At 43.6% G+C, this 24423-nt stretch overlaps 1 protein-coding gene across 1 annotated transcript in view; it reads left to right on the top strand.

Annotated features, from left to right (window-relative positions):
* Positions 1-19793, top strand: part of LOC125915729 (nuclear receptor coactivator 5-like) — a 45890-nt gene extending 26097 nt beyond the window's left edge. Inside the window, exons 3-10 of the mRNA XM_049621702.1 lie at positions 1920-2000; positions 4529-4611; positions 4762-4888; positions 8723-8922; positions 11866-12141; positions 13299-13493; positions 15899-16045; positions 19463-19793. Coding sequence (XP_049477659.1) covers positions 1920-2000; positions 4529-4611; positions 4762-4888; positions 8723-8922; positions 11866-12141; positions 13299-13493; positions 15899-16045; positions 19463-19518 — 1165 coding nt within the window. The 3' untranslated portion in view covers positions 19519-19793. The remainder of the gene's footprint in view (positions 1-1919; positions 2001-4528; positions 4612-4761; positions 4889-8722; positions 8923-11865; positions 12142-13298; positions 13494-15898; positions 16046-19462) is intronic.
* Positions 19794-24423: the final 4630 nt, after the last annotated feature.

Genomic DNA, 24423 nt, shown 5'->3' with positions numbered 1-24423 from the left:
GGTTGACATTATCCAGCTTGTGTGGTTGTTATAAGGCTTAAATATAATGCATTTGAAAGCATCTTCGTTGAGCATGTTGGAAACTGTATTCATTTCCCAAGATATATGTGTAATTAGAAGTTCCATTTTCTATTTGACCTTCTACCCACTGAGTAGGAGAGGAATTGAAGTTTTAATGGGTGCCACCAATTAGCGGGAGGCCCTGAGGAGATGGCGAAATACAGTGGCATTGCCAGGACTTGGTGTAACCTTGCCATATTTAATAACATCCAAGCCTTCCTTTGGCCATTGTATTGTGAATATATTTCACATGCCTGTTTATGTGCTTACACAAAGACAATTCCTGCCTGAGTGTGATTCCTTTAAGCAGTCCATTTGGGAACCCCCAGCTTCCACGCTACTTAGGGGATGTTTTTAAGGAGGAGAAAAGGAACATACCGTGGCTCTGGGACGGATGTTTCTCAGGCCTCTGGGATCCCAGCCAGCGTACGCGTCTGCCTCTCTCAGTGCTTGGGCTTCAGTGTTTGAGCGCAGGCCTTTTGGCCTGCGGAATCCTTTGTCCAGCTGGCTGAGGTGCGTTGAGTGCTTGGGGCCTTCCCTCCCGTGGAGAAGTGGGAAGTTATTCTTTGATGGCTGGGCCAGACTGCTCATCTGATGTTACTGGAGTTTGAAAGGTTGTCCTGGTAGTCAAGTGGTTGGCATTAGTGTGGCCGGGATAGGCTGGGGTGGGAACTGCAAGGGGAGGGGATGGTCCCAGCGAGGCGGGAAATGTGGGTGTCAGTAGGCACTGGATTTGTTTTGCCAGGTGAGGGTGTCTGGGGGGCTTCTCTCCCCTGCCCGACCGCTGGGTTCCAAGTGTCCTGCAGCGTTTCTCCTTAGAGCCGGCTGGCTTTCTTGGCATCATTCAGTCTAGTTGCTAGGAAGCCGAATAAGGCAAATGCAACTTCCTTTTGACTTACTCACATTGAACCATCTGCTTATTCCTTCTCATGGCCTTCAAACTTGGCTAGGATCATTGAGAAGAGGGTCGAGTGGAGCATCTGTGCTCCTGATCCTTTTTGGAAAAGGAAAGCTTTCTAATAACTCTTTAACCCTCTCGGTCCAAATTCATAATAGTTAAATCTTGTTTAGCCCCTTGTTTCTTTCAGCTACAATTGGGAACAGGCATTTTCTTCTTAGGTTTTGCCCCTTATTTTTGTCTTAGATTTAGATTTATGTTATTTGTTAACCACATGACTTTTAAATGAGGGGGACAGTGTCGACGTGTGTCAAATGCGTTTGGTATGTAAACATAACAGTGGTCTTAATAGAGGACCTTTAGTACTTAGAATTGATGCACACAAATCATTCAAGCATGTTCTTTCATAAGCATCATTGTGGAGTTAGTGCCAGATATATTAAAGGTGGCAGATAATTCATGAAAATTTATGGTGATGTTGGTGGGAACATCTACCAAAGAGAATCTTAAAAAAAAAAAAAAACAAACCCACAGAGATTTTTTTTTTAATTACCAAACACCACCAACATTACATTCTTACTTTTTTTTGTTGTTTTTTTTGCTTTTAGTTTTAATTCAGTTCACTGGGGCAAATCACATTCATTATGTTGAAGCCCCTTTCTGCTGGTAAATTTATAATGGTCTTCTTTTCTTGTGACAGAACTGTGCCTTCAGTGGTCCACTCTGGAAAAGCAGTTGTGCAAACAAACTAGACAAAAATAGAAATAAACATTACAAACTAGAATAGAGGCTCTGGGAAAAAAAAAAAAAAGTCTTGAGGAAAGCATTGTTTGAGTTTTTGAAATTCAGTTTAACTGAAGATTTAATCACCTCTGAGTGTACCAGGACTGTGGAAACTAATGTGTGGGCTATGGGAAATAATTTCTTCTTAAGTGTAATTTTGTCTTTGTTGGTTTTTTAGCAGCAAGCCGTATAAACCTTTGCTGCCGACTTCTTATTCTCCCCAAGAGGGCTACTTAGAGGAGGGTGAAGACATGCTAAGGTAAAGTTTTATTGTTGTGGCTCAATTTGCTAAAAGCTTTAGTAGTAATTTAGATGTGTTCTTACTGTGCAGACTTATGTGTTTGTTAAAATTGATGCTATTAATATTTGCTTTTTGGGAAGTCCCTCAGGTCAGCTTGATCATATTAAGCCATTCTGCTTTAACTTCTCCCTCTCCATAGTCGTTTGGACTCTAGTAACTAAAATAGACCTGCAGGCTGATGGGACTCGGCCACCCGAGCCACTCAGGGGAGCCTCATTTGGGTGACTGGCTGGCCCTCCACTCCCTTCTTCCACACCGCCCCACCTTTTTTCTGCTACCATCTAACTGTGCTCCGAATATGGAAATTTACTTTATTATGAGATGAATCAGTATTCTCGTATAATATAAAGTCACATAAAAATGGCTTATCCCCCCCCCCCCCCCAAGGAATAGATAAACAGATGTAAAAGTGTTTGATAGTAAAAAGTGAAAATCCCTTTCAGAACCCTCCCTGGCTTTTTCCCCCTTATTTTTAACCTGAAATGGCTCACAGTGCTATATTGTTCTGGAATTCGTTTCTTTCACATAACAGTATGTGAGGGAGGATTATACATCCTCGTTGTTTTTGACCACTGTGTAGTATTCCAAAGTATGTAAACCAGTTTTGAAGGTGGTCTTACTTAGTTTCCTGTGTCTTTTATATTCAGCTGTGGATTCTCTAAGTAACTAAGTAGGTAAATCAACATGGCACTTCAGGATTTTCGCTTTGGATCTACCTCTAGTTTTGGTAAAAGCAGTTTTCCTTGAACTGTATTTGAATTGATTTTTATATGTACGAACCTTGACAGGGCCTCTCTCTTGCCTGCATTAAAGATGAGATTTGTGTCAGATTAGATTAATAATTCAAAATTGAAAAATGCCTTCCTTGACTGCGGAAGCACTTGGAAGTGTAGAATTCAGGAGTGACTATTAATTGGGGGTCAGTCTCTCTCAGGTAACATTTCCTGACAGTGAGGCTCAGAATACTTGCACTGGTAGGTGATCTTTGGAAGGACTGGTTTTCTTAGCTCTGGTGTGAAGGAAACCTGAAGGCAGAAATGGGTGATAGTGGCTCACATCTATTGAGGGCCTGCTCTGCATCAGACACTGTTCTAAGGGATTTACCTGCATTAACTCATTTAATCTTCATAGCAGTGCTTCCAGGTAGGTTCTAATAGCCCCATTTTCCAGGTGGGGAAACTGAGACATGATGGTGTTAAGTAACTCGTTCAAGCTTACCCAATTAGTAAGTGACAGCACTGAGACTCCTACCTAGGCAGTTGCAAATTTCAACATCATACTGCCTTTCCTGGATGGCCACGTACCAGCTTCTGGGGCACTCCCCAACCCCGTCTAATTACTTAGCGTGGCGGTGGGCAGTTTACATACCACTTCGTTAAAAGAAAGTGTATGAAGTTTGAGGGAAAGCCGGCAAGAACACACCCTAGCAAGGGTTGGAGAAAGCAGGCAGCTTAAGAAATGGCCTCTGGAGTCAATGGTTAGTGTTTGTCAGAGATAGTAGACAAAGATAAAGCCTGCTTGAGGGGAGGAAACACTCTTGTCTAGCTCAGGATTCTCAAGCAGTAGGAGAGGCATGGATTCAAGCAAAAGCTTTGCCTCTAAAAGTCTGGAGCTACGTCTCTGCTGTGTCAGGAAATTGGATGTGGACAAGAACCCGAATGAAAATCGTACAGGGGCAGAGCAAAGGGATTGACGTTTGCTGGCAGCTTGCTGAATAGTCATGGTTCGACTGAGCGTGTTCCATGGCTGCTTTGCCATGCGGCGTGATGCCCCTGGTGAGAAAGGAACTAATTGCTGCCTGCCGAGGTGGTTCTCTCCCTGGCAGGACATTCCTTGTGGACAGACACATTGGTGTCTGGATGCTGGAGAGCCGCAGTAAAAATGCCTGATTTAGGGTGTAGAGTGCACCGAATTCCCCCTTTCTTCTGTTAAATCACAGCAAAGGGGACTACTTTAGATGGCTAATAGATTACCCAGCATCTGTGCACTATTTTGCATGCCTTTAGCATGGGAAAATAGCTTGCTCACAGGAGCCGTAGACTGTTTAGGAGTAAAGTGAGCAGATCTTGTTGACTCATTTTTTTACCCATATCCAATGAAGACCTTCAGAGATAAGCACCTCAAAGGATACACACATCTGGTAAAATGGTCTCTTCTCCTTTAAAATAAACACCTTAAAGTCTGAGTCTGTCTCTTTTCTGTATAGGTCTGACTTGACAAAGATCGGTGGCTCCATATAGTACTTTTCATCGTAACAGGCAAGAGGAAGTGAATGGGAGGGAGCAGAAAAATCCCAGAAACTCACAGTATTCTAAAATGAGCACAGATTATTGAGTGACTTTTTACCTCTGTGTAGACACAGCCTTTATTTTGGTGCATACAGATTGTGCTAAGTGGCCTGGTATTTATTTTTTTGGCTTTTGGGGACACACTTATAGAGGGAAACTACGTTTGCACAAACTATTCTATTTTCATGCATCCAATAGCATTAAAGAATTATGGCAGAATGTGGCTGATTATTCAAAAAGGAATGAAGAGAACCATGAGCGATACCAGTCCACTCAGTTAGGTAAGAGTCTTGCTGAGAAGCTACTTCCCTTTTCCTCATCTGTTCCTTCTAGAGGGGTTGCCATTCACTTCCACTTTTGTAAAAAACCCTGAGAACCTTCAGTGATTGCCTTTGCCCTTGCGAAAACATGAATACGTCAATATTTTTTAGGGGATGCCAGCGGCAGGAACACATGGAAAGAAGAGCTTTTCCAGCACTTTTATCAAGTGGTTCAGAAAGCCCGTGATCGAGAGAAGCCTTCAGATTGCGTTATTGTTTCTATCAACAACGAACAGAGGTGTACATTTATTTCTTTTTATCCTGTCGAATGAGAATGTGTACAAATGGAATTATTAAGTAGTCAGCCTTACAATACATAAGTCACTGAGAGTTGCAAGACTTTCAAAATGTCGCTAGAACACTGCTCTATGAATTACAAGAATGTGCTGCTGGGTTTACCAAACTGGTGACAGAGGCATCTGGATGGGGAGGTTTCTGACAATGACTGTCTTACTCAGTTTTCTGTATTGCTTGACTTTTCTGTAATGAATATCTATCAATTTTATAATCAAGAAAACAAAAACAAAAACAAAAAAACCAAGGCTATTTTCAGGGCTGGGTTCCGTGTGCCAGGCGCTATTCTAGGCTCTGGGGATACTTTAATGAACATAACAGACAAATGTTTGCCTTGGGGCACAGACAGTCTAGTGTAGGATGCCACAAATTGGCCTCACTGAAATTTCAGACAAGGGTTCCTCATTTCTTAGCTGCTTGTTGAATTCCTTTCAGCCTGCATCCTTGCTGTTTTCCCTTCAATGTGGGATGCCTTATCCTTCTTCTCCACCTGAAACTCATGCAGGCCAACTAACACTTGTTACTTGTGTAGGCCACCTAATACCTGTAACTCAGGCAGCCCACTTAAGCGCAGTTGTGGCCTGGTCACCTGCTCTCTTGGCTCTCTCCAGCTTGTCCTTTGGGTCCGTGTAGTGCCCTGACCTTGCGCACCATTGGCTGGCACTCGAAGGCAGACAGGGGACTTAGTGTGTGATGGTAATTGTGTCTCTGGATTATGTCGGGTTTCGTAGTGCTTGGCAAGGAGCATGTAGACAAATGATTGGTTGGAAGCATACACACTTAACTCCAGGCCAGGTACTGAGTGAGTGAAACTGCACACCCCAGACATGATAACTAATCATTCCTGACCAGGAGACCAGGCATGCACAAAACATAACTCAGCATAAGGCAGCATTGGTTTTCTTTATGAGAAAATTGGCAATCTTAAAATGACTCAGAATTCTTGCTTATTCTGTGATATCTGCTTTACAGAAATCTAACTTATTTGTAGAGATAGGATCTTTACTGGTGAAGTTTGTGAAAGCAAACTTACAGCTTCATCTCGTTTAGAGGGTATTTGGGTTGGATCTTGAGGGACAGCATCCTGGAAGAAGTGAGGTCAGTCATAGCATGGGGAGGGTGGGAGAGGCCAGTTCCTTTTACATTAGAAAATTATAGGATTTCCCTTTAATAATTGAAAGACAACCAGACATGGCCTGAATTAAGCTGATCATCTGGTAATTCAAACCAGTTTTGAACAAGAGGCAGTAAGAGCTCAGCATGCACAGTAGCTTGGTTTTCCCTCAACATTTAGCAACTGTGGTACAATAGTTTGGATCAGCCAGGGAAACTGCGTTAATCTTTGACTAAATCAGTTTTCTCGGAACTTGTAGCAAGCGTCACGTCTGACCTGTAGCGCCTTGTACCGTTTTCAGAATTGTGGGCTCCAGCGCTGTTCGACTCCCGAACCCGGATGCCCTTGCTGCTCTCCCGTCTTCAGAGCTAGGCCTGCTGGGTGTTGGTTGGAGTGCAGCACTGTGTGGTGGAGAGGAGTCCTCGAGATTGCTTTTCTTCTCCCCCTCCGTCTGGGGTGGTATTCAGAAACCGCTCCTCCGCCCGGCATCCTGCAGTTCTGGCAGCTAGCCATGGATTAGGACCCTCAGTGGGTGCAGCTTAGGGACTCCTCGGCCGCACGCAGGCTGCATCTGCCAGGGAGTCCGAGAACTAGGCCACGCTGCCTGCTCTGTTGTCACTCTGATGTTGGAAAGATTTGCAGTGATATATTGGTTGGCTAAATTCATTCTTTTATACTCCAAAACAGTAATTAATTTTCAAATGATACCCTCCAGCATGAGTTATTATTGTGATAGTTTTAACTCATAGGCTCTCACTCTGTAAATATGAACCATGTCTTGTTGTTCTTGTTTTCCTCTTGAATTTACTTTCTGCAATCATCTATACTCTGCTAAATCGCCTGGAAAGCATTTTTTCCTGCCATCATTTTAATTGTTTTTTAATTTTTTAAAGTTTATTTATTTTCAGAAAGACAGAGACAGTGTGAGGAGGGGAGGGGTAGTGAGAGAGGCAGAGGGAGAGAGGAAGAGGGAGAGGGAGAGAAGCCCAAGCAGGCTCCACACTATCAGCGCAGAGCCCGATGTGGGGCTTGAACTCATGAACCATGACGTGACCTGAGCTGAAATCAAGAGTCAGACGCTTAACCGACTGAGCCACCCAGGAGCCCCTCATTTTAATTTTTAATTCACAGAACATGCATTTAATGTGTACCTGTTCTATGTAAAACTCTGTGCTAAAGCACAGTGAGGAACATACAGATAATTAAGTGGCAATTCCTCTTTTCTACCTCATGCAACCTAATAAGATAAAACATGTGCTTAAATAACAAGTGGAAGATGGAGTATGTTAAGAGTTGTTCCTGCTCTAAGCAGAGGATACGTAAGAGGAGGAGTATACTACCATTGCAGGGTCCTTGGTTTCAGGGATTAGTGTCATTTGAGGTTTCTAAGTTTTCATTCAGGTTTCTTTCTCTTTTTTTTTAATCTTTAAATTTTTATTAATCTTGATTTTTTTTTTTAGAGAGAGAGAGCACTCGACCAAGCGCACGAGCTGCGGGGAGGGGCAGAGGGAGAGAGAGAGAATCCCAAGCAGGCTCCACACTCAACCAGGGGTCTGACGCAGGGCTCAGTCTCACTCCTGTGAGATCATGACCTGAGCAGAAATTAAGAGTCAGGTGCTCAACCGACTGAGCCACCCAGGCACCCCTCTATTCAGGTTTCTGAGCAAGTATCGGGCACAAGGGAAGCATAAACCTGAAGGAGAGGTCTGGGGTAGATTCTTTATGACTTGAAGACTGAGGCTGAGAAAATGGGAGATGAGATGACTCTGGGGTTTGATCCCAGGTTGGTTATGGGATGCTTGATATTAACTGAGATGGTTAACTCCAGCATTATCCATTTATTCTCTCTCTTTTTTTTTTTCTTTGCCATGCATTTATTTGTTTGTTTACATGCATTTATTTGTTTATTTGCTTATTTATTTAAGTAAACTCTACCCCCAATGTGGGGCTCAAACCTCATGATCAAGTGTCACATGTTCCACCATCTGAGCCAGCCAGGCACCCTCATCTGTTTACTCTTCAGCAAGGAGTTGTCTCAGTGGTAGTGATCTTAAGAAATACTGGTCTGTCCCAGGAACTAATTGTAATTGAGCATTCTGTTATTTTTCTGAAGATAATAGTCTTATCTCTTCTTTACAATAAATCCTAATTTTTCTTTCATGTACTTAAATTGAAATGACTTCATCAAATAACCCTGGAATGATTCCATTGTGAAAAATGCTGACCACATTTGTGGTGTGTATGCAGTGTATCATGTCATACAAAAACACGACTTTGACATACTTAGCTTTCTTTATAAAATTCTGTACATAGTCAACCATTTGAGGATACCACATTTTCGGAAAGGAAAGTTTCCTTTGGGTAGAGTTGCCTCCAGTTCTCTTAACTGATCCCATCAGACAGATAATGTACTATTGGTTGTTTTCAAGTGTGTCTAAGAATGAAAACAAGTTGTACAGCATGCATGATTTTTGAAAAACTACAGCATCTTTCACTTCACTTATCCAAGTTCAGTAAAAATATAGTATCTTACACTTCACTTGCTTAAATTTGTCATCAAAATATCTATGGAACACCTGCTTGGTGACGTATTTTTTTCCCTTTTGTTTGATTGAAAATAACCTACCTGTTTCTTGTGTGTGTGACGTTTTGTTTGTTTTTAAGGGACTACGCAACAGGCATAGGTCATCAGTTGCAGGATCATGGCCTTATGGTGGAAATGATTCACCTCTCCTCGGAATCGAGTCTTACGCGAGCACTCCAGGAAGTTAAAGATGATGGGTCCCCGTTTTGCATTCTTGTCGAACAGTCTAATGTAGAACTTTCCTCTTGCACCGTAATTATACTTGATGAGTCTATCAAAAGTAAGTTAAGCTTAATCTAGAACTATCACTTAAAATAGATCCTGCTTTAAAAATATAATAGTTTTTCTTTGTATGCTAGTACACTTTGAAGGTTCACATTTGTCAGTAACTAAACTGGATCTAGTTGAGGAAAAAGTGACTTGAATAGGTATCACAAAATACTCTCCTGTGTATCAGAGGTGATTGAAACAAATCATCTTCATTGCTCCTTGTCAGGATATATTGTGCAAAATATTGTGTAAAAAGCCAATTCTCTCTCTCTTTTTTTAATGTTTATTTATTTTGAGAGAGAGAGCGCGCGAGCAGGTGAGGGACAGAGGGAGGGGGGAATCCCAAAGCAATGGGGCTCGAGCCCATGAACCGTGAGATCATGACCTAAGCTGAAATTAAGAATCAGACGTTCAACCTACTGAGCCACCCAGGCACCCCCACAAGTCAGTTTTCTTACGTAAAACTTTTTGACCAAATCTCACCACCGTCTTTTCTATGCTCAATGGTAAGTCTAAAGGATGTTATGTTTATCGTCCTGTGCATTCTCTTAGACTATTTTTCTGCTGATTCTGCCTTTCCTGTGATATCTCAAACATTTCTTTACTCTGAGGCTCATGAGAGTGCACAAAAATGAACTCTCTTTTCCTCCCTAAAACACATAGACTTAGGCAGATGCACACGTCCTAGACCACCCTCACCTTTCCCTCCTGGTCAGAGCTGCTGCTCCCAGAGAGGCATCTGCCTTGTGAAGGGCCCCTTGACAGCTTCTCTGGAGTCAGATCCAGACGAGCCTAGGTGCTCTAGTCCTCGTCTTTCTAGAAGCTCTTGGCACCATTCTGTGCAGTCCACACTCACTTACTGAGTTCCTCATGTGTGCCAGGCACTGTCAACCCTGCTTCCTTCCTGTGCCCAGGTGAGCAGCAGCCAGGCAGGCTTCTCCCATCCCAGCTGTGTCTCCATAGCAGCGTAGGGTTTTCACTGCTAAGTCAGGAGACCTTTCCCCTCGGCAGAGACCTAGTGGAGTATGGGAGCTGGATTTATATCCTGCCTGTGACTTCTGGAGCCTTCAGAGAAGTCGGTGTCAGATTGGTGTCCTAAAATCCAGCTGTAATGTTGAGTCTGAAAAAACAACAGTGAGGAACACTTGGCTTCCCATAGTTTTGAGGCTGCTAGGACGTCTTTTTTTCTGACCATTCCATTTACTTTTACGCTGTGTCGCAACCCACACCCACCTAGCCAGCTCTTGCAGAATACTGTTCCCACTATGGTTTTTTTTAAACATAGAAAATGTCTAATTTATGTTAAACAAATAATAAGACTAAACCACACTTAGGTTCGGAAAATTACGAATCCCCATCTCCGAGGGGTGGGAGTGGGGAACGGCTTGATCTGAATAGGTTGTGTAGAGGACTAATCACGTGTGTTATGTTCATGCAAGATGGTTTAGGAAATCCTCACTAAAGTAAGTAGGTTGAATCATTGGTCGGATACGAAAACACTTTTACAAAGCCAGCACTACTTAAAAAAGCATGTGATCTATTTTTACCATGTTACACATTCAGAGAAGGGTTTCTTTTTCATGTCCACAATAGTATTAATAGGTTCATATTTCATTTCCTATCCATGGATTTAATTATTGAACTCAGATGATATGTAAAAAGAACACCCTGTTTTCTGTTATAAGCTACATCTGTTTTAGCAAAATTAGTCTTTGCTGGCCTCTCTTTCACATTGCTTTAGAGCTGACAGTTTGTTTTATACCTCACGTGTAGCCGTTATTCAGAAGCCCGTGGAGCTGCTCCTGTGCCGAGACAAACATTTAAGACAGACAATGAAACTTTAGCATGTGAAGGCAAATATGTATTCATATCTCGTCCTAAATGTAACCTTCATAAACACTGCTTAGGATTTAGCCAAATACCATAATCTCCATTGTAGCTCTTTAGTGCCCCTTGGGCCCTAAATTTTTCAGAAGTTGGTGATACGTGGCAAGACAGGGTGGGGCCTTCCATCTAAAATTAAACTTTGAGGAAGTCATATTCTCCATAGGTAAACCTAGGAGAGATCAGAAAACACCTATGCATTGACTGTAGCCATTAAGTTACATAAAAGCCATTCCTGGTATCTAGAACTTATTTTATATGTGATATATATGTGACCTGACCTGGAAAGGCTTTTAACATGATTTAAGATCCCATGGGCCTGAGCCAGACTGCAGAACCACATAGACGATGGTGGGTTTCTCCCCAGGCTACAGTGACAGAGCCTAGAAGCCCTGCACCGCAGGTCTGTCTGTGTCTGTCTGTCTGCCTTTTATCAAAGTGTTACATACACAGAGTTAAAAGATAAACACTAAAAGGTTTGCAGTGAAAACCAGCAGCCCCATTTCACACTTGCTCTCCTCCCTAAAGGCTCTGTTCTCTGCTTCTACTTGTTTCTTCTGTGGATCACACTCCTCTCAAGTCATCCACCCTGATCACTGAAACCAAATCAGACACCTTCACTTCTAGGATTTTTTTGCCCTTAATTAACTTCCTAGTAGCCAGCAGTGGTTGAAGTTACATCCTGTCTTTTTTTTAGGCTAGATTTGCTTAGCGTTAAGAATTCCCATTGATACACACGCCACCTGTTTGCTCTCTCTTTCCTTCTGTCTGTCTGTCTCTCTCTCATCAGCGTAGCAGGAAGCTGTCCAATTGTGAAAAGAGGGTTTGTGTGGAAATGGTAAACTAAGCAACACATGTTATAATTTTGAAATAGAATGTAATGTTTGATTTTGAAATCTGACCGGGCACCTGCTGCCGAGGGTCCCAGACCGTCGGGTCAATAGGCAATCACATCGTACTGAAAGCTGACACAGTTTAGACGACATGTAGTTGGATTAACGTTATTTTCTGATTTTAAACGAAATCAGGGCAGCCATTTGATGTAAAGCCGGCTCTTTCTTGTCCTCAGTACATCGTCATATGCCTCTGGAAGATGCCCTGGTGCTGGTAGCTAAAGAATACAGGAGATATTTCTCTAAACGGGAGCAGCAGGAACATGCTGGAATTGCTCTGCGGGCTGGAGATCTCCTGGACGACTTCTTGGCTCGGGAGTGCCTTCCCAGCTACTCTGTCCCTTTGGGCATTCAGCACCTTGTCTTCCTGTTGACTGAGGGAAAGCATTTGCGTGGGAATGAGTTAAACCTGCTCATTGACTACCTGAAGACCAGGAAAGGGCAACTGAAAGGTATTTGGCACTGTCTCTCCCCCTTCCCCATTTTAAACCCCAGAAAATCCTTTTCTGCAAATTGCTATGTGAAAAAAACTAGGGACTTTTTAATTTAATTGAGAGAATATACCTCTGTAATATAAAGGTGTCTGATATGAACATGTTCCGCATAGGAATTACACTATGTTAATGTTTAACTTTTATAGGCTAACATGCTTTTTCTCAAGCTAAATTTCCTTTTGCATCAGATTTTTAATATATAAATAGGATGACTTCTCTATATAGGTGGACATGTGGGAAATAATTTCTCTTCTCTGTTGGTTTACTTTTGTGATTCGAAGTTTCAGCTTGTTAACTGCGACATTTGTAGGTTATTATTAAGTGTATGGTAAACACGAAGAAGCAGTTCCTAATCTTGAAGATTGTAAAGTGCATTTCAGTTATGAGCCAAACTCCTTAAAATGGAGACTTTTTAGTTGTTGTTTTTTAAATTTTTTTTAATGTTTATTTATTTTTGAGAGAGAGACAGAGTGTGAGTGAGGGAGGGGCAGGGAGAAAGAGAGACACATAAGCAGGCTCCAGACTCTGAACTGTCGGCACAGAGCCCGACGTGGGGCTCAAACTGACAAACTGTGAAATCATGACCTAAGCCAAAGTCGGACACCCAACCAATTGAGCCACCCAGGTGCCCCCAGTTTACTTGTTTTGAGTTAAGTATGAGAAGAAGATAATAACCACGTGTCCCCTGTGGGAAAACACAGCTGAGGTTCTAGGACCATGTTAAAACTTTAAAGAAATCCTTCATCTTATAAAATTCGCAGTGTATTTTACTTTTGTACATTTTTTATTGTACTTTCTCAGGGGTGGGGGGGGCTCATAAACTTATAACACAATAGGTTTTTTTTTCCCTCTGGGTGCCTATGTAATTGATTAATTGATTGACAGAAGCATACTAATGTTCTGTTACTTTCAGGTGTACACATAGTGATTTGATATTTGTATATATTGTCTAATGACCACAGTGAGTCTAGTTAACATCCTGCTTCTCTTTGATCGTAGAAACCTCTCAATCAGGGCAAGTGAAGGTCTTCCTTAAATTCCCGAGTGTTGTTTGTATAGCTTGCTGGCCTCTGTAGCAGACTTCTGGTGACCACTTGTTTTCTTCATTTTTCCAGGCTTTGAGACGCCCAAGTCTTTGGCTGGCAGTGATCATCCCTCATTTCAAGGCAGGAATACCCCAGTGGTGGGCAAGCCGCCTCCACTTCTTCCAACCCCTGGAAAGGGATCCTTCTCAGGCCCTCATCCCCCCTTTCCTGCCAGGCCCCCATTGTTAGGGGACAGACCAGGAGGGGCCCTCCTTTCACTACCAGGTCAGTGCGTCCCTCTAGGAATAAGAGATAGCGGTAGCTCTGCTGCCTTTCCAGGCATCGCCCTGAGAGAGCAGGACAGCTTAGAGCCATTGCCATGTTTGTTGTCATAGTCTGAGTGTTAAGATTTCAGAGGCCTGGGGGAGACACCTGGGGCTTCAGTGGATGCAATTCCTCTTGAATGAGTTGCCGAAGTTCAAGTTTTAACACAGGGAGCTCTCTTGTCAGGGTTGGTGGCCACATTTAGAATGGCTTACACGCAGTTCTCTTAAGAAGCACTCTGAATTCCATAGTGTTTTCGAGGCTTTTCTGAGCCCTTGGTGCTAAATAGTATCTGACATCTGCCTAAAATGAGGTTGTATTACTGTGGACTTTTTCCATCGTAAGTGACAGGGACCTAACTCAGTTAGCTTCAAACAAGGAGACCTGACTAGCTTCCATAACCGAAAAGCCCCAGAGTTGACTAACTTCTGGCCGAACTGGATCCTGCTGCTCAAGCACGCTCATCAGACGTGCATCTCTTCCTCTGGGAGGACACGGGGTGTGGGACTAGCCACTTGGGGTACAGACTACCAGTCAAGCCCAGTGTCTGGCCCTGGTTCCTGGGGCCCCAAGTGTCTGAGCCTTTCCTGTTTCTTGAAGATAAAGAGTTTTAACTCCTCTGCAGGCACCTGGGATGCAGCTACCTCTAATTAGTCACTTCCTTCTCTGTTCCTCATGTTTGGATGCTTTTGTCTCCTCTCGTGTTCTCCTTGTGTGTTAGCAGTGGCAGCAGGGAAGGAATGGATGAAAGTCTGCCATGTTAAAGACAAAGTTGGCAGAGAAGTCTGTGGAACGGTGGCTTTTCTCTTGGGCCTCGAATAAAACTTGGACCTGGGATGCATTTGGGCATGAGTCAAATATTGCTTTGGTCTTTTATGTGAGCAGGGATTATTTTAGCCCCAGATTTTTCTTACAAGCATAGTATTATTCCACCTTGAGTATTATTGTGGCTCAGAATAGAGGGAATGTGCCCTCTTGCTTTGGTAGCGGTACTCATGTACATCTGTTATTGGCAAAGTCAGTCTCTGTTGAAGATCCACAGCCCCTAGGGACGAATATTTCTGTGCACCCCTCCCTTTCTGACCTGGCAACTTTCAGGATGATTGAGAGTATAGTTTCAGGTGTTCTTCATTCCTGACACAGCCTGGGCTTTCTTGCTGTCCTGTGTTTGTTCCTTCTTTCCTTCTGCTACTCTTACCATGCCTCCCTGTGCCTCGGCCAGCCCTTGGTCCACCTCTGGGCATTCTTACCACCTGGCTCCTGTGAGAAGTGAGTGAATTAAGAAGAGAAGGAAGGGCTTAGGAGGAGATCTTTTGCTCTGAATTGCTTCTCATCCTTGCCAAAAGTTTCAAAACAAAATTCTTTCAGACCCTCAGAAATGGTTTGGTGTGAACTGTGGGAAAAAAAAAGCCCTGTTTGATAGGGTGAGGACTGGGCAAGGCAGACCAACTGCCCAAGAGAGAAGAGACAGGGTGCTAGACCATATGTTAGATCCCTGTGACTGTGTCCGGGCCAGTGTTCTGGGCGGATGGATGTTCGATCCTCAGGAACAGAGTGCTTCAGGTACGTTATAGATCTGCCTTTATGACCTGTGAACCTCACTGCTTCGGATGTTTGAGAAAATATATTCCAAGTGTCAAAACAGAACATTTGAAACTAAACCCACTTGTGAAAAGGTGAGGGTAGAGGACCAGGATGTCAAGACACGCGTGGACTAGACTACGGGTTTGCAAACTTCTTTCTTTATTTTTTTTTAATGTTTTTATTTATTTTTGAGACAGAGAGAGACAGAGCATGAGCAGGGGAGGGGCAGAGAGAGAGGGAGACACAGAATCCGAAGCAGGCTCCAGGCTCTGAGCTGTCAGCACAGAGCCCGATGTGGGACTTGAACTCATGGACTGTGAGATCACGACCTGAGCTGAAGTCGGTCGCTTAACCGACTGAGCCACCCAGGCGCCCCCGGTTTGCAAACATCTTAAAGGGCCAGATAGAAATAGGTTATTTTTAGTGTTATAGGTTATATTTAGTGCAGGCCAAGAAGTAAAAATCAAGGATATTATGTACATACTTATATAACCATTTAAAAATGAAAAAACTATCTCAGCTCACAGTTTGTACCAAAACAAACAGCAGGCTGGATTTGGCCCCCAGACACTAGTTTGCTGACCCCTGCACAACCACTGAGGCACAGTCTGGTCCCAGAGAGGACTTGGTAGAGCTCGGAGGAGCTGAGGTTTGTGTGTGTGGCAGGTGCTCCGTCCTCCGGCCCTTTCTAATGATTAAGGAAAAGTCCCTGTGGGAAGAGCAGCTGGAACCAGGTTCACCCTGTATCTTCCTGTTTATGTTTTGGTGTCTGTGCTCTGCAGGATTGGTCAGCCCCAAAGGTCTGTTTGTCCCTCCCCTGCTTCCAGCAGCCCCCTCCAGGAGACCTGTTCCTTTGCGATGCCCCCATCCCAAGCGTGCGAAGCGCCCACTACTTGGGGAGAAGCCAGGCCTTCTAGCACCACCGCCAGGTGAGTAGGCAGGTGAGCTGTGAGTGGCATTCTGAGGTCATGCTGTCCGGTGGGAACTTTCTGCGACAGAGGAAATGTTCTACAGCCGTGTGGCCACATGTGACTATTGAAGTGTGGCTGGTAAGACTGAAGAACTGAATTTTTAATTTTGTTTGATTTTAAGTAGTTTAAATGACTGTAGTCATGTATAATTACATAGTAGTCACATGCGGCTAGTGGCTACTGTAATGGTCAGAATAGTTCTAGGCTATTGGACATGTCAAGAGGGAAAAGAGTGTCACTAAATTCCTGCTAGAAACTAATGCCTGTCTCAGTCTCTATGCTTAAGACTTGCTCTGTGGTTAAGAAAGGAGATTACTTGGGGCGCCTGGGTGGCTCAGTCGGTTGAGTGTCCGACTCTGGCTCAGGTCATGGTCTCATGGTCTGTGAGTTCGAGCCCCGTGTTGGGTTCTGTGCTGACGGCTCAGAGCCTGGAGCCTGTTTCTGATTCTGTGTCTCCATCTCTCTCTGCCCCTCCCCCGCTCATGTTCCATCTCTCTCTCTCTCTCTCTCTCTCTCTCTCAAAAATAAATAAACATTAAGAAAGGAGATTACTAAGGGTCAGAGAGGTGTTAATGGGACACCAGCACTGCTAGAAACTGTCCTTGACTATGACTATTCAGAAGGATTACAAGAAGCTGGCAAAGGGAGTATCTTCTAATGAGGTTGAGTGTCGTGTAATTGTGCGCCTGAGTATCCCTGACATCGTTCAGAGGTGTGCGCTTTGTTTCTGCTTGGCTCAAGGAGACGCACAGCCTCTCTGCTGCCTGGCAGAAGGACAGGAACCTGACCGGTCATATTTAAGGTACTGACTGATTGATACCCAGCCCAGAGGCTGCACAGGAAGAACAGCTTTTTCTCTGTCTTCCTTCTCAGTGCAGGCCTGGCCAGCTCTTCTCTGATGCTGCCTTCCCTCCTGTATGGCTGGGAGACATGAGGCCAGAGGCCCTCAAGTTGCCCCCAACCCCACTAAGGCCCAAAGGTGGTGGTAAGAGCTGAGATGCACTCTGGGTTAGGTGGAAGGCAGCCAAGGAGGCATTTTGCTGACTTCATTTCTAGTCATTCAGGCTTACCAAGCCTAAGTAAAGGCGCTGCCCAGAGTTCCTCTTAGTTCACTGTTATGTTTGAGTTCTCTCCTGAGATTTGGTGCTGAAGCCCCAGGTCTTAGGAAAACAAGCCTTTGTCCCTCTTTGTTCCTTATACAAGAGACATTTTTCTTTCCCTTTTTTTTTTTTTTAAGTTTATTTATTTATTTTGAGAGAGACAGCATGAGCAGGGGAGGGGCAGAGAGAAGGAGAGACAGAATCCCAAGAAGGCTCCCTGCTGCCAGTGCAGAGCCCGACACGGGGCTCGAACTCACACACTGTATGATATCATGACCTGAGCCAAGATCAAGAGTCAGATGCTTAACCAACTGAGCCACCCAGGTGCCCTGCAAGAAACATTTTTCTTGAAACGTACTGCCATTTAAAATTTTTTTTTTCACATTTGTTTTTAAGAGAGAGAGAGAGAGAGAGAGCAGAAGCAGGGGAAGGGCAGAGAGAGAGGGAGACACAGAATCTTTTTTTTTTTTTTAATTTTTTTTTTTAACGTTTATTTATTTTTGAGACAGAGAGAGAGCATGAACGGGGGAGGGTCAGAGAGAGGGAGACACAGAATCTGAAACAGGCTCCAGGCTCTGAGCTGTCAGCACAGAGCCCGACGCGGGGCTCGAACTCACGGACCACGAGATCATGACCTGAGCCGAAGTCGGCCGCTTAACCGACTGAGCCACCCAGCGCCCCTGCCATTTTAAAGTTTTAATCCTTGGGTCACCTGGCTGTTTCAGTTGATAGAGCATGGGACTCTTGAACTCAGGGTTGTGAGTTTGAGCCCCACGTTGGGGGTAGAGTATACTTAAAAAAAGTAAGTTAAGTTTCAGTCCTCTGTGTTTTAGTCAAACATGGCTCTGCAAGATATACATTGCTGTGGTTGTGGTATAAAGGATATATCTTTATACAATGGTAGCAAGACATGGAATAGACATAGGTCAGTGATTCCCACCCTTCTGGGAACCCAGACAATCTGTCTAATTCTGAAGTTCCTCATCTGACAGACCACATTTAGGGAAATTTCGAGAATTTTCCTTACCCCTAAGATGGCCCTCTTTGGCTTCTGAAGGCCGGCTCATCCCCAAATTCCAGGACTAATAGTTAGAGAAAACATTTTTTTAATGTATATATTTTTTAATGCTTATTTATTTGAGAGCGAGCAGGGGAGGGGCAGAGAGAGGTGGGGGTGGGGGACAGAGAATCCAAAGCAGGCTGCACGCTGACAGCAGAGAGCCGGATGCGGGGGCTTGAACTCATGAACCGTGAAATTATGACCTGAGCTGAAGTCAGATGCTTTAACTGACTGAGCCACCCAGGTGCCCTGGAGAAAAAGTTTTTAAAAAAACAAAAAGGAAAACAGGAAGCATGCCATTGCAAGGTATAACCGTAATAGTTACCATGTATTGAATTCCTGTTCCGTCTCAGGCATTGAGGTAATTTCATTTAGTCTTCAAGTAACCTTGTGGGTTAATAGTGAGATTATCTGTTTTCTACATGAGTCACCCAAGGCTCAGAGGGTGATTAGCCTGGATGAGGTCACGTAGTGGTACGTGATGGAGTGGCGACTGCACACCAGCCGTGAAGCTCCACACTCTGTGTTCTCACTCACCACACGATCCAAAAGGTCGTAGACTTTTGCTTGGATTTCAACCACATCCTTCTAGTCACAGTGTAAGGGCTGCAGAGATTTTGAGGAAAGAGTGGCTGTGGTCAATGTGGGGCAGCCTTGGCGGAAGTCAGGTATTAGGTACCTGAAAGGGAGAGGCACCCAGGTCTCCTGCTGATCGAGAGGGACCTTTGGGTGAAGTGTTTATAACAGCACAGGTGGGGATGGGACTAGGTGTCCTCTAGCCCTTTGTAAGATGAGGGCTAGCACCAGGTGCCAGGATTAAATGAGATAATATGAATGAACAGCTTTTTTTTTTTAATGTTTATTTATCTTTTAAGGTGGGGGAAGGGCAGAGAGAGGGAGACAGAATAGGAAGTAGGCTGCAGGCTCTGAGCTGTCAGCACAGAGCCTGACACGGGGCTTAAACTCACGAATTGGGAGCTCATAACCCGAGCAGAAGTTGGATGCTTAACTGACTGAGCCACCCAGGCACCCCTAATGAACAGCTTTTAAGACGCCCCAAGAATTACACGTATGTCTGTCTGCTGGGGCTGCAGCTAGGTCAGTTAGACTCTTCCTGCAGAGGTGGGTGTGGCTGGAAGGCGTCGGTCACCTGGGGGCTCTGCAGACCAGGAAGAGGGACACATACTGATGCTGTCATGTCCCTCCTCTTTATAGATCTCCAGTCAGTGCTGCTCAGGCAGGCAGCTCAATCCACGTCTTTGCTGAACTAAGGAAAGCTCCCTGGGGCTAGGAAAACAAGGTGGCTGCGGCCCAGATGGCAGCTTCGCCCTCCTTGGAGGACCGGGTGCCTGTCTGATCCTGGTGTCCAGGCAGTGGGTGGAACGTGTTTCCTTTCTGTCTAGTACACGGTCCCTGGCAACGTGTTTCATGTTTGGAGGTTCTTTGTTCCAAACTGGAGGTTTGTGGAAGATCATTGTTACAGATACTGGATCTCAAAGTTGTTTGATTATATACATATTAAAATAATAAAAACTTCTAGCTTTCACATACTGGTTGCCACTTTTTAAGGACTTGTTATTTTGGAATAATTTTAGATTTACAGAAAATTCCCAAAGATAGTACAGTGAGTTCCCTTATCTAGCTTCCCCTAATGTTAACATCTTATATAACCATGGTACCTTTACTGGGAAATTTGCATTAGTACAATAATGTTAACTGTATTATAGACTTTTGTTTTACTAGCTTTTCAGCTAGTGTCATTTTTCTGTTTCAGGAACTATTTTGGGTACCACATTGCATTTATACTCCTTTAACTTTATTATGTTCCAGTTTTTTTTTATGAAACATTTAAATGTGTAGAAAATTTGAATGATGAGTACAATGAACACCCATATACTCTGTATCAAGAATTGTTAACATTCTGCCATTTCTTAAGTTGTGCATATGTCTGTGTAAATAAATTTTTTTTTCTCAACCATGAAAGTAAGTTGCAGAGTTCATGACACCCTACCTTTAAATACTTAAGCCTGTAGCATGCATCTCTAAAACTGGGAATGTTCTCCTGTATAATTATGATAAAGTTTCACACCTTAAAAATTAATAATAATTCTATAATATCTAATATCTGGTTTCCTGATTTGAATTTTCTCATTTGTCCCCCAGAAGCTTTTATGACGTTTTTTTTTTTTTTTTTTTAAGATTTTATTTTACCCAGTGTGGGGCTGAAACCTATATCCCTGAGATTAAGAGTTGTATACTCCATTGACTGAGCCAGCCAGGCACCCCTACATGGCCTTTTTTAAAAACCAGGATTTAGGAGTGCCTGGGTGGCGCAGTCGGTTAAGTGTCCGACTTCAGCCAGGTCACGATCTCACGGTCCGTGAGTTCCAGCCCGCGTCAGGCTCTGGGCTGATGGCTCAGAGCCTGGAGCCTGTTTCCGATTCTGTGTGTCTCCCTCTCTCTCTGTCCCTCCCCCGTTCATGCTCTGTCTCTCTCTGTCCCAAAAATAAATAAACGTTGAAAAAAAAAAAAATTTAAAAAAAAAACAAAAAAAAACACCAGGATTTAATTGGTTTCTATATTGCATTTTTAAAAATAATCTGCCCCCAATTTTATTTTATTTTTTTTTTGAAGTTTACTTTTTGAGAGAGAGAGAGAGAGAGCACAAGTGGGGCGGGTCAGAGAGAAAGGGGGACAGAGGATCCAAAGCAGGCTCCACACTGACAGCCTGATGCAGGGCTTGAACTCACAAACTGTGAGATCATGACCTGAGCTGAAGTCAGACACCTAAATGACTGAGCCACCCAGGCACCCCTCTCTCCACCTTTTTAAAAATTAAGCAAGCTTTATGCCCAATGTGGGGCTTGAACTCATGATTCCAAGAGTCTCCTGCTTTATCGACTGACCCATCCAGGCGCCGCATTTCGTTTTTATTTTATTTTAGTTTTTATTTTTGAGAGAGACTACATGAGCTGTGGGGGGTGAGGAGGGGGAAGCAGGGCACAGAGAGAGGGAGAGAGAATCTGAAGCAGGCTCCATCCTCAGCACACAGCCTGATACCAGGACTTGATCCCTGAGATCATGACCTGAGCCAAATTCAAGAATCATGGGATGCTTAACTGATTGAGCCACCCAGGCGCCTCCTGCATTTGGTTTTTATGTGTGCTTAGTTTATTTTAATCTAGAATACCCCCCCCCCCCCCCCCCCCCCCCAGTGATACTGACTTTGAATCTAAGCCACTTACCTTTTTCTGCATTTGTCTGATTGTTTCTTCAGGGCATCATGTAACTGTTCTTCTATTCCTTATATTTTGTGTATCCTCGAAGTTTGGTCTAGAGGCTTGATTAGATTCAAGTCCTATATTTTGGCAAGGATATTTCACAGATGGTGCTAATTCCTATTGCATTGCATCAGAAGGCACGTAACAGTTGTCCTGCTGGGAATGCTGCTGGGCTTGGTCCCTTAAGGTGAGGTGGTTACTGCCTTGGAGCAGGTAGGTTTCTCCCTTGAGGCTTGATGCTTTGGCATCAAGCAAATACCTGTTCCCCAACAACTTTGACCTAATTGTTTCAGTGTCCACTGATGATTCTTGCCTGATTCAATTACTATATTGGGCCCTCCCCCCCTTTTTTTTTAAGTTTATTTATTTTGAGAGAGAGAGAGAGAAAGAGAGAGAGAGGGAGACAGAGGATCCGAGGTGGGCTCCATGCTGACAGCAGAGACCCCGACATGGGGCTTGAACTCACGAACCACGAGATCGTGACCTGAGCCGAAGTCAGATGCTTAACCAACTGAGCCACTCAGGAACTCCGTCCCTTCTTTTAACTGAAGTATAACATCTTAAGTGTTCAGTTTACTGAATTTTAAAAAATTGTACAAACCAAGGTTCCAGCACCCAAAAGAAGGTATAGACATTTCTGTCACTTCAGAATATTCCAGGCATTCCCCTTCCTCCCGCCAGCCCTTTCTGACTTCTATCACCTTAGTTTTGTCTGTTTTTATAGGTTATGTAAATGGAATTGTATATATTTATTGTGGTGATCATTTCACAATATATACAAATACCCAATTGTGTTGTACACCTGAAACTAATAATGTATGTGCTTTATACCTGAACAACAAAAAAGATTAAAGATAATTTTTATAGATATGCAAATAAACTCTTTCCAGTGGAGGTTTTATTGACTTCCCTTCTCCAGTATAGAAGAGTTCAGTTTTGTTTTGATTTGTACATTCATTTCAATACTTCTGATTTAAAAATGTGACTTTGGGGGCGCCTAGCTGGCTCAGTTGGTGGAGTGTATGACTCTTGATCTTGTGTTTGTGAGTTCAAGCCCCATGTTGGGTGGAGAGATTACTTAAAAAATAAAATAAAAATAAAAGTGTGACTTTGCTTGCATTGTTCTTTAAACTGGTTGTGACACTTTACTGGTTGCCTCTTTAATAGTGATTTAAATAAAATTTTTAATGCATGTTTATTTTTAAAAAGTGGAATCCACTGCTTTGGATTCTGTGTCTCCCTCTCTCTGTTCCTCCCCCACTCACACTCTGTCTCTCTCTCAAAAATAAATAAACATTAAAAATTTTTTTAAAAAGCGGGGGGAGAGCACCTGGGTGGCTCAGTCGGAAGCGTCCAACTTCGGCTCAGGTCATGATCTCGTGGTTCGTGAGTTTGAGCCCCACGTTGGGCTCTGTGCTGACAGCTGGGAGCCTGGAGCCTGCTTTGGATCTGTGTCTCCCTCTCTCTCTGCTCCTCCCCCACTCACACTCTGTCTCTGTCTCAAAAATAAATAAACATTAAAAAAAATGTTTTTAAGTGGAATCCTGCAGTATATATTTTATGGAGACTATCTTATTTTGCTTCATAGAATGCTGTAGAAGTTCACCCTTATTGTTGCCTGAGTGCATAGATTGTTCCTTTTTGTTGCTATAGGGAAGGTCATCGTATGGATATACCACAGGCCATCCATTCCCCTGATGATAGACTTTGGGGTTGTTTCCAGGTTTGGGCTATTATAAGATTGCTTATTCAGGTCCTTTTGTAGACATACATTTTCATTTCTCTTGGGTAAATACCTAGGGACAGAATTGTTGAATTTAATAAGAATTGCCAAAGTGGCACCACCATTTGATAAAGCTGCCAGCAGTGTCTGAGAGCTCTGGTGTCTCCACACCCTGCCTCGCTTTTGGTCCCGTCAGTCTTGCCACGAGCATGAAATGTTTGTCATTTTTGTTTTAGTTTGCGTTTCCTTGATGACTAAGGATGTGGAGCACCTTTTTCTTTTTCACTGTTTATGTTTCGGGAACAGGCTAGTGAAGACTTAGAAAGGCTTTTTTTCTCTGTGTTTCTGAGCACCACCTGTAGTAACAAAGTGCCACAAACGGGGTGGCTTAAAACAACAGAAATTGTCCCACAGTTCTGGAGGCTAGAAGTGTGACATCAAAGTGTCAGCCAGGCCTTGCTTCCTACTGAAACCTGTCCGGGGGAACCCTTTCCTGATTCTTCTAGCTCTTGGCGTTTGCCAGGGATCTTTGGTGGTTTTCGGCTTGTGGAAGCACCGCTCCCATCTCTGCCTCTGTTGTCACATGGCCATCATTCCTCGTATGTCTCTATGTTGGCTGTACCCTATGCATGGTTTTTTTTTTTTTTCCTTCAACAGCTTTAAAAAGAAACCTTTTCCCCTTTACCTCAAGGCATCTCCTTAGATGACACAAACTTGTAGGTCTTTTCCTGCATACTGGGAAGGCTTACATCTGGCTGGGAGTTCTCTGGCTTGCTCTATTGACATTTAGTGTCCTGCCCTGCCAAGTGGGTGACATGGGGCAAGGTGGAGGCCCTGGTTGGTGGTCATATACCAAGTTGTAGAGGGATAGGAGGTTAAGAAACTCATCCCAATGGAGCCATCAAGTCCTGTCCTGCGAGTCTGCCCTCAGATGATGCTGGTGTTAGTCACCAAGCTCTCTGCTCTCTGCCGGCCTTCAAGAGACTTCCTGAGGGGCGTCTGAGCCCTCCTTTGCACATAAATATACATAAGAGACAAATATACATCTGTCTCTTTCTGGAGACAGAGTTGTGGGATGAATCACTAGCATCTACAGGGAAAAGACTTTATTTTCTTATAGGGATATAAATAATTTAGTAGAACAAGATTAGAACAGTAACTTGTGTTAAGGT

The sequence above is a fragment of the Panthera uncia genome (assembly GCF_023721935.1).
Source record: "Panthera uncia isolate 11264 chromosome E2 unlocalized genomic scaffold, Puncia_PCG_1.0 HiC_scaffold_19, whole genome shotgun sequence".
Lineage (NCBI taxonomy): Eukaryota > Metazoa > Chordata > Mammalia > Carnivora > Felidae > Panthera > Panthera uncia.
This window is presented reverse-complemented; position numbering and strand designations above follow the sequence as displayed.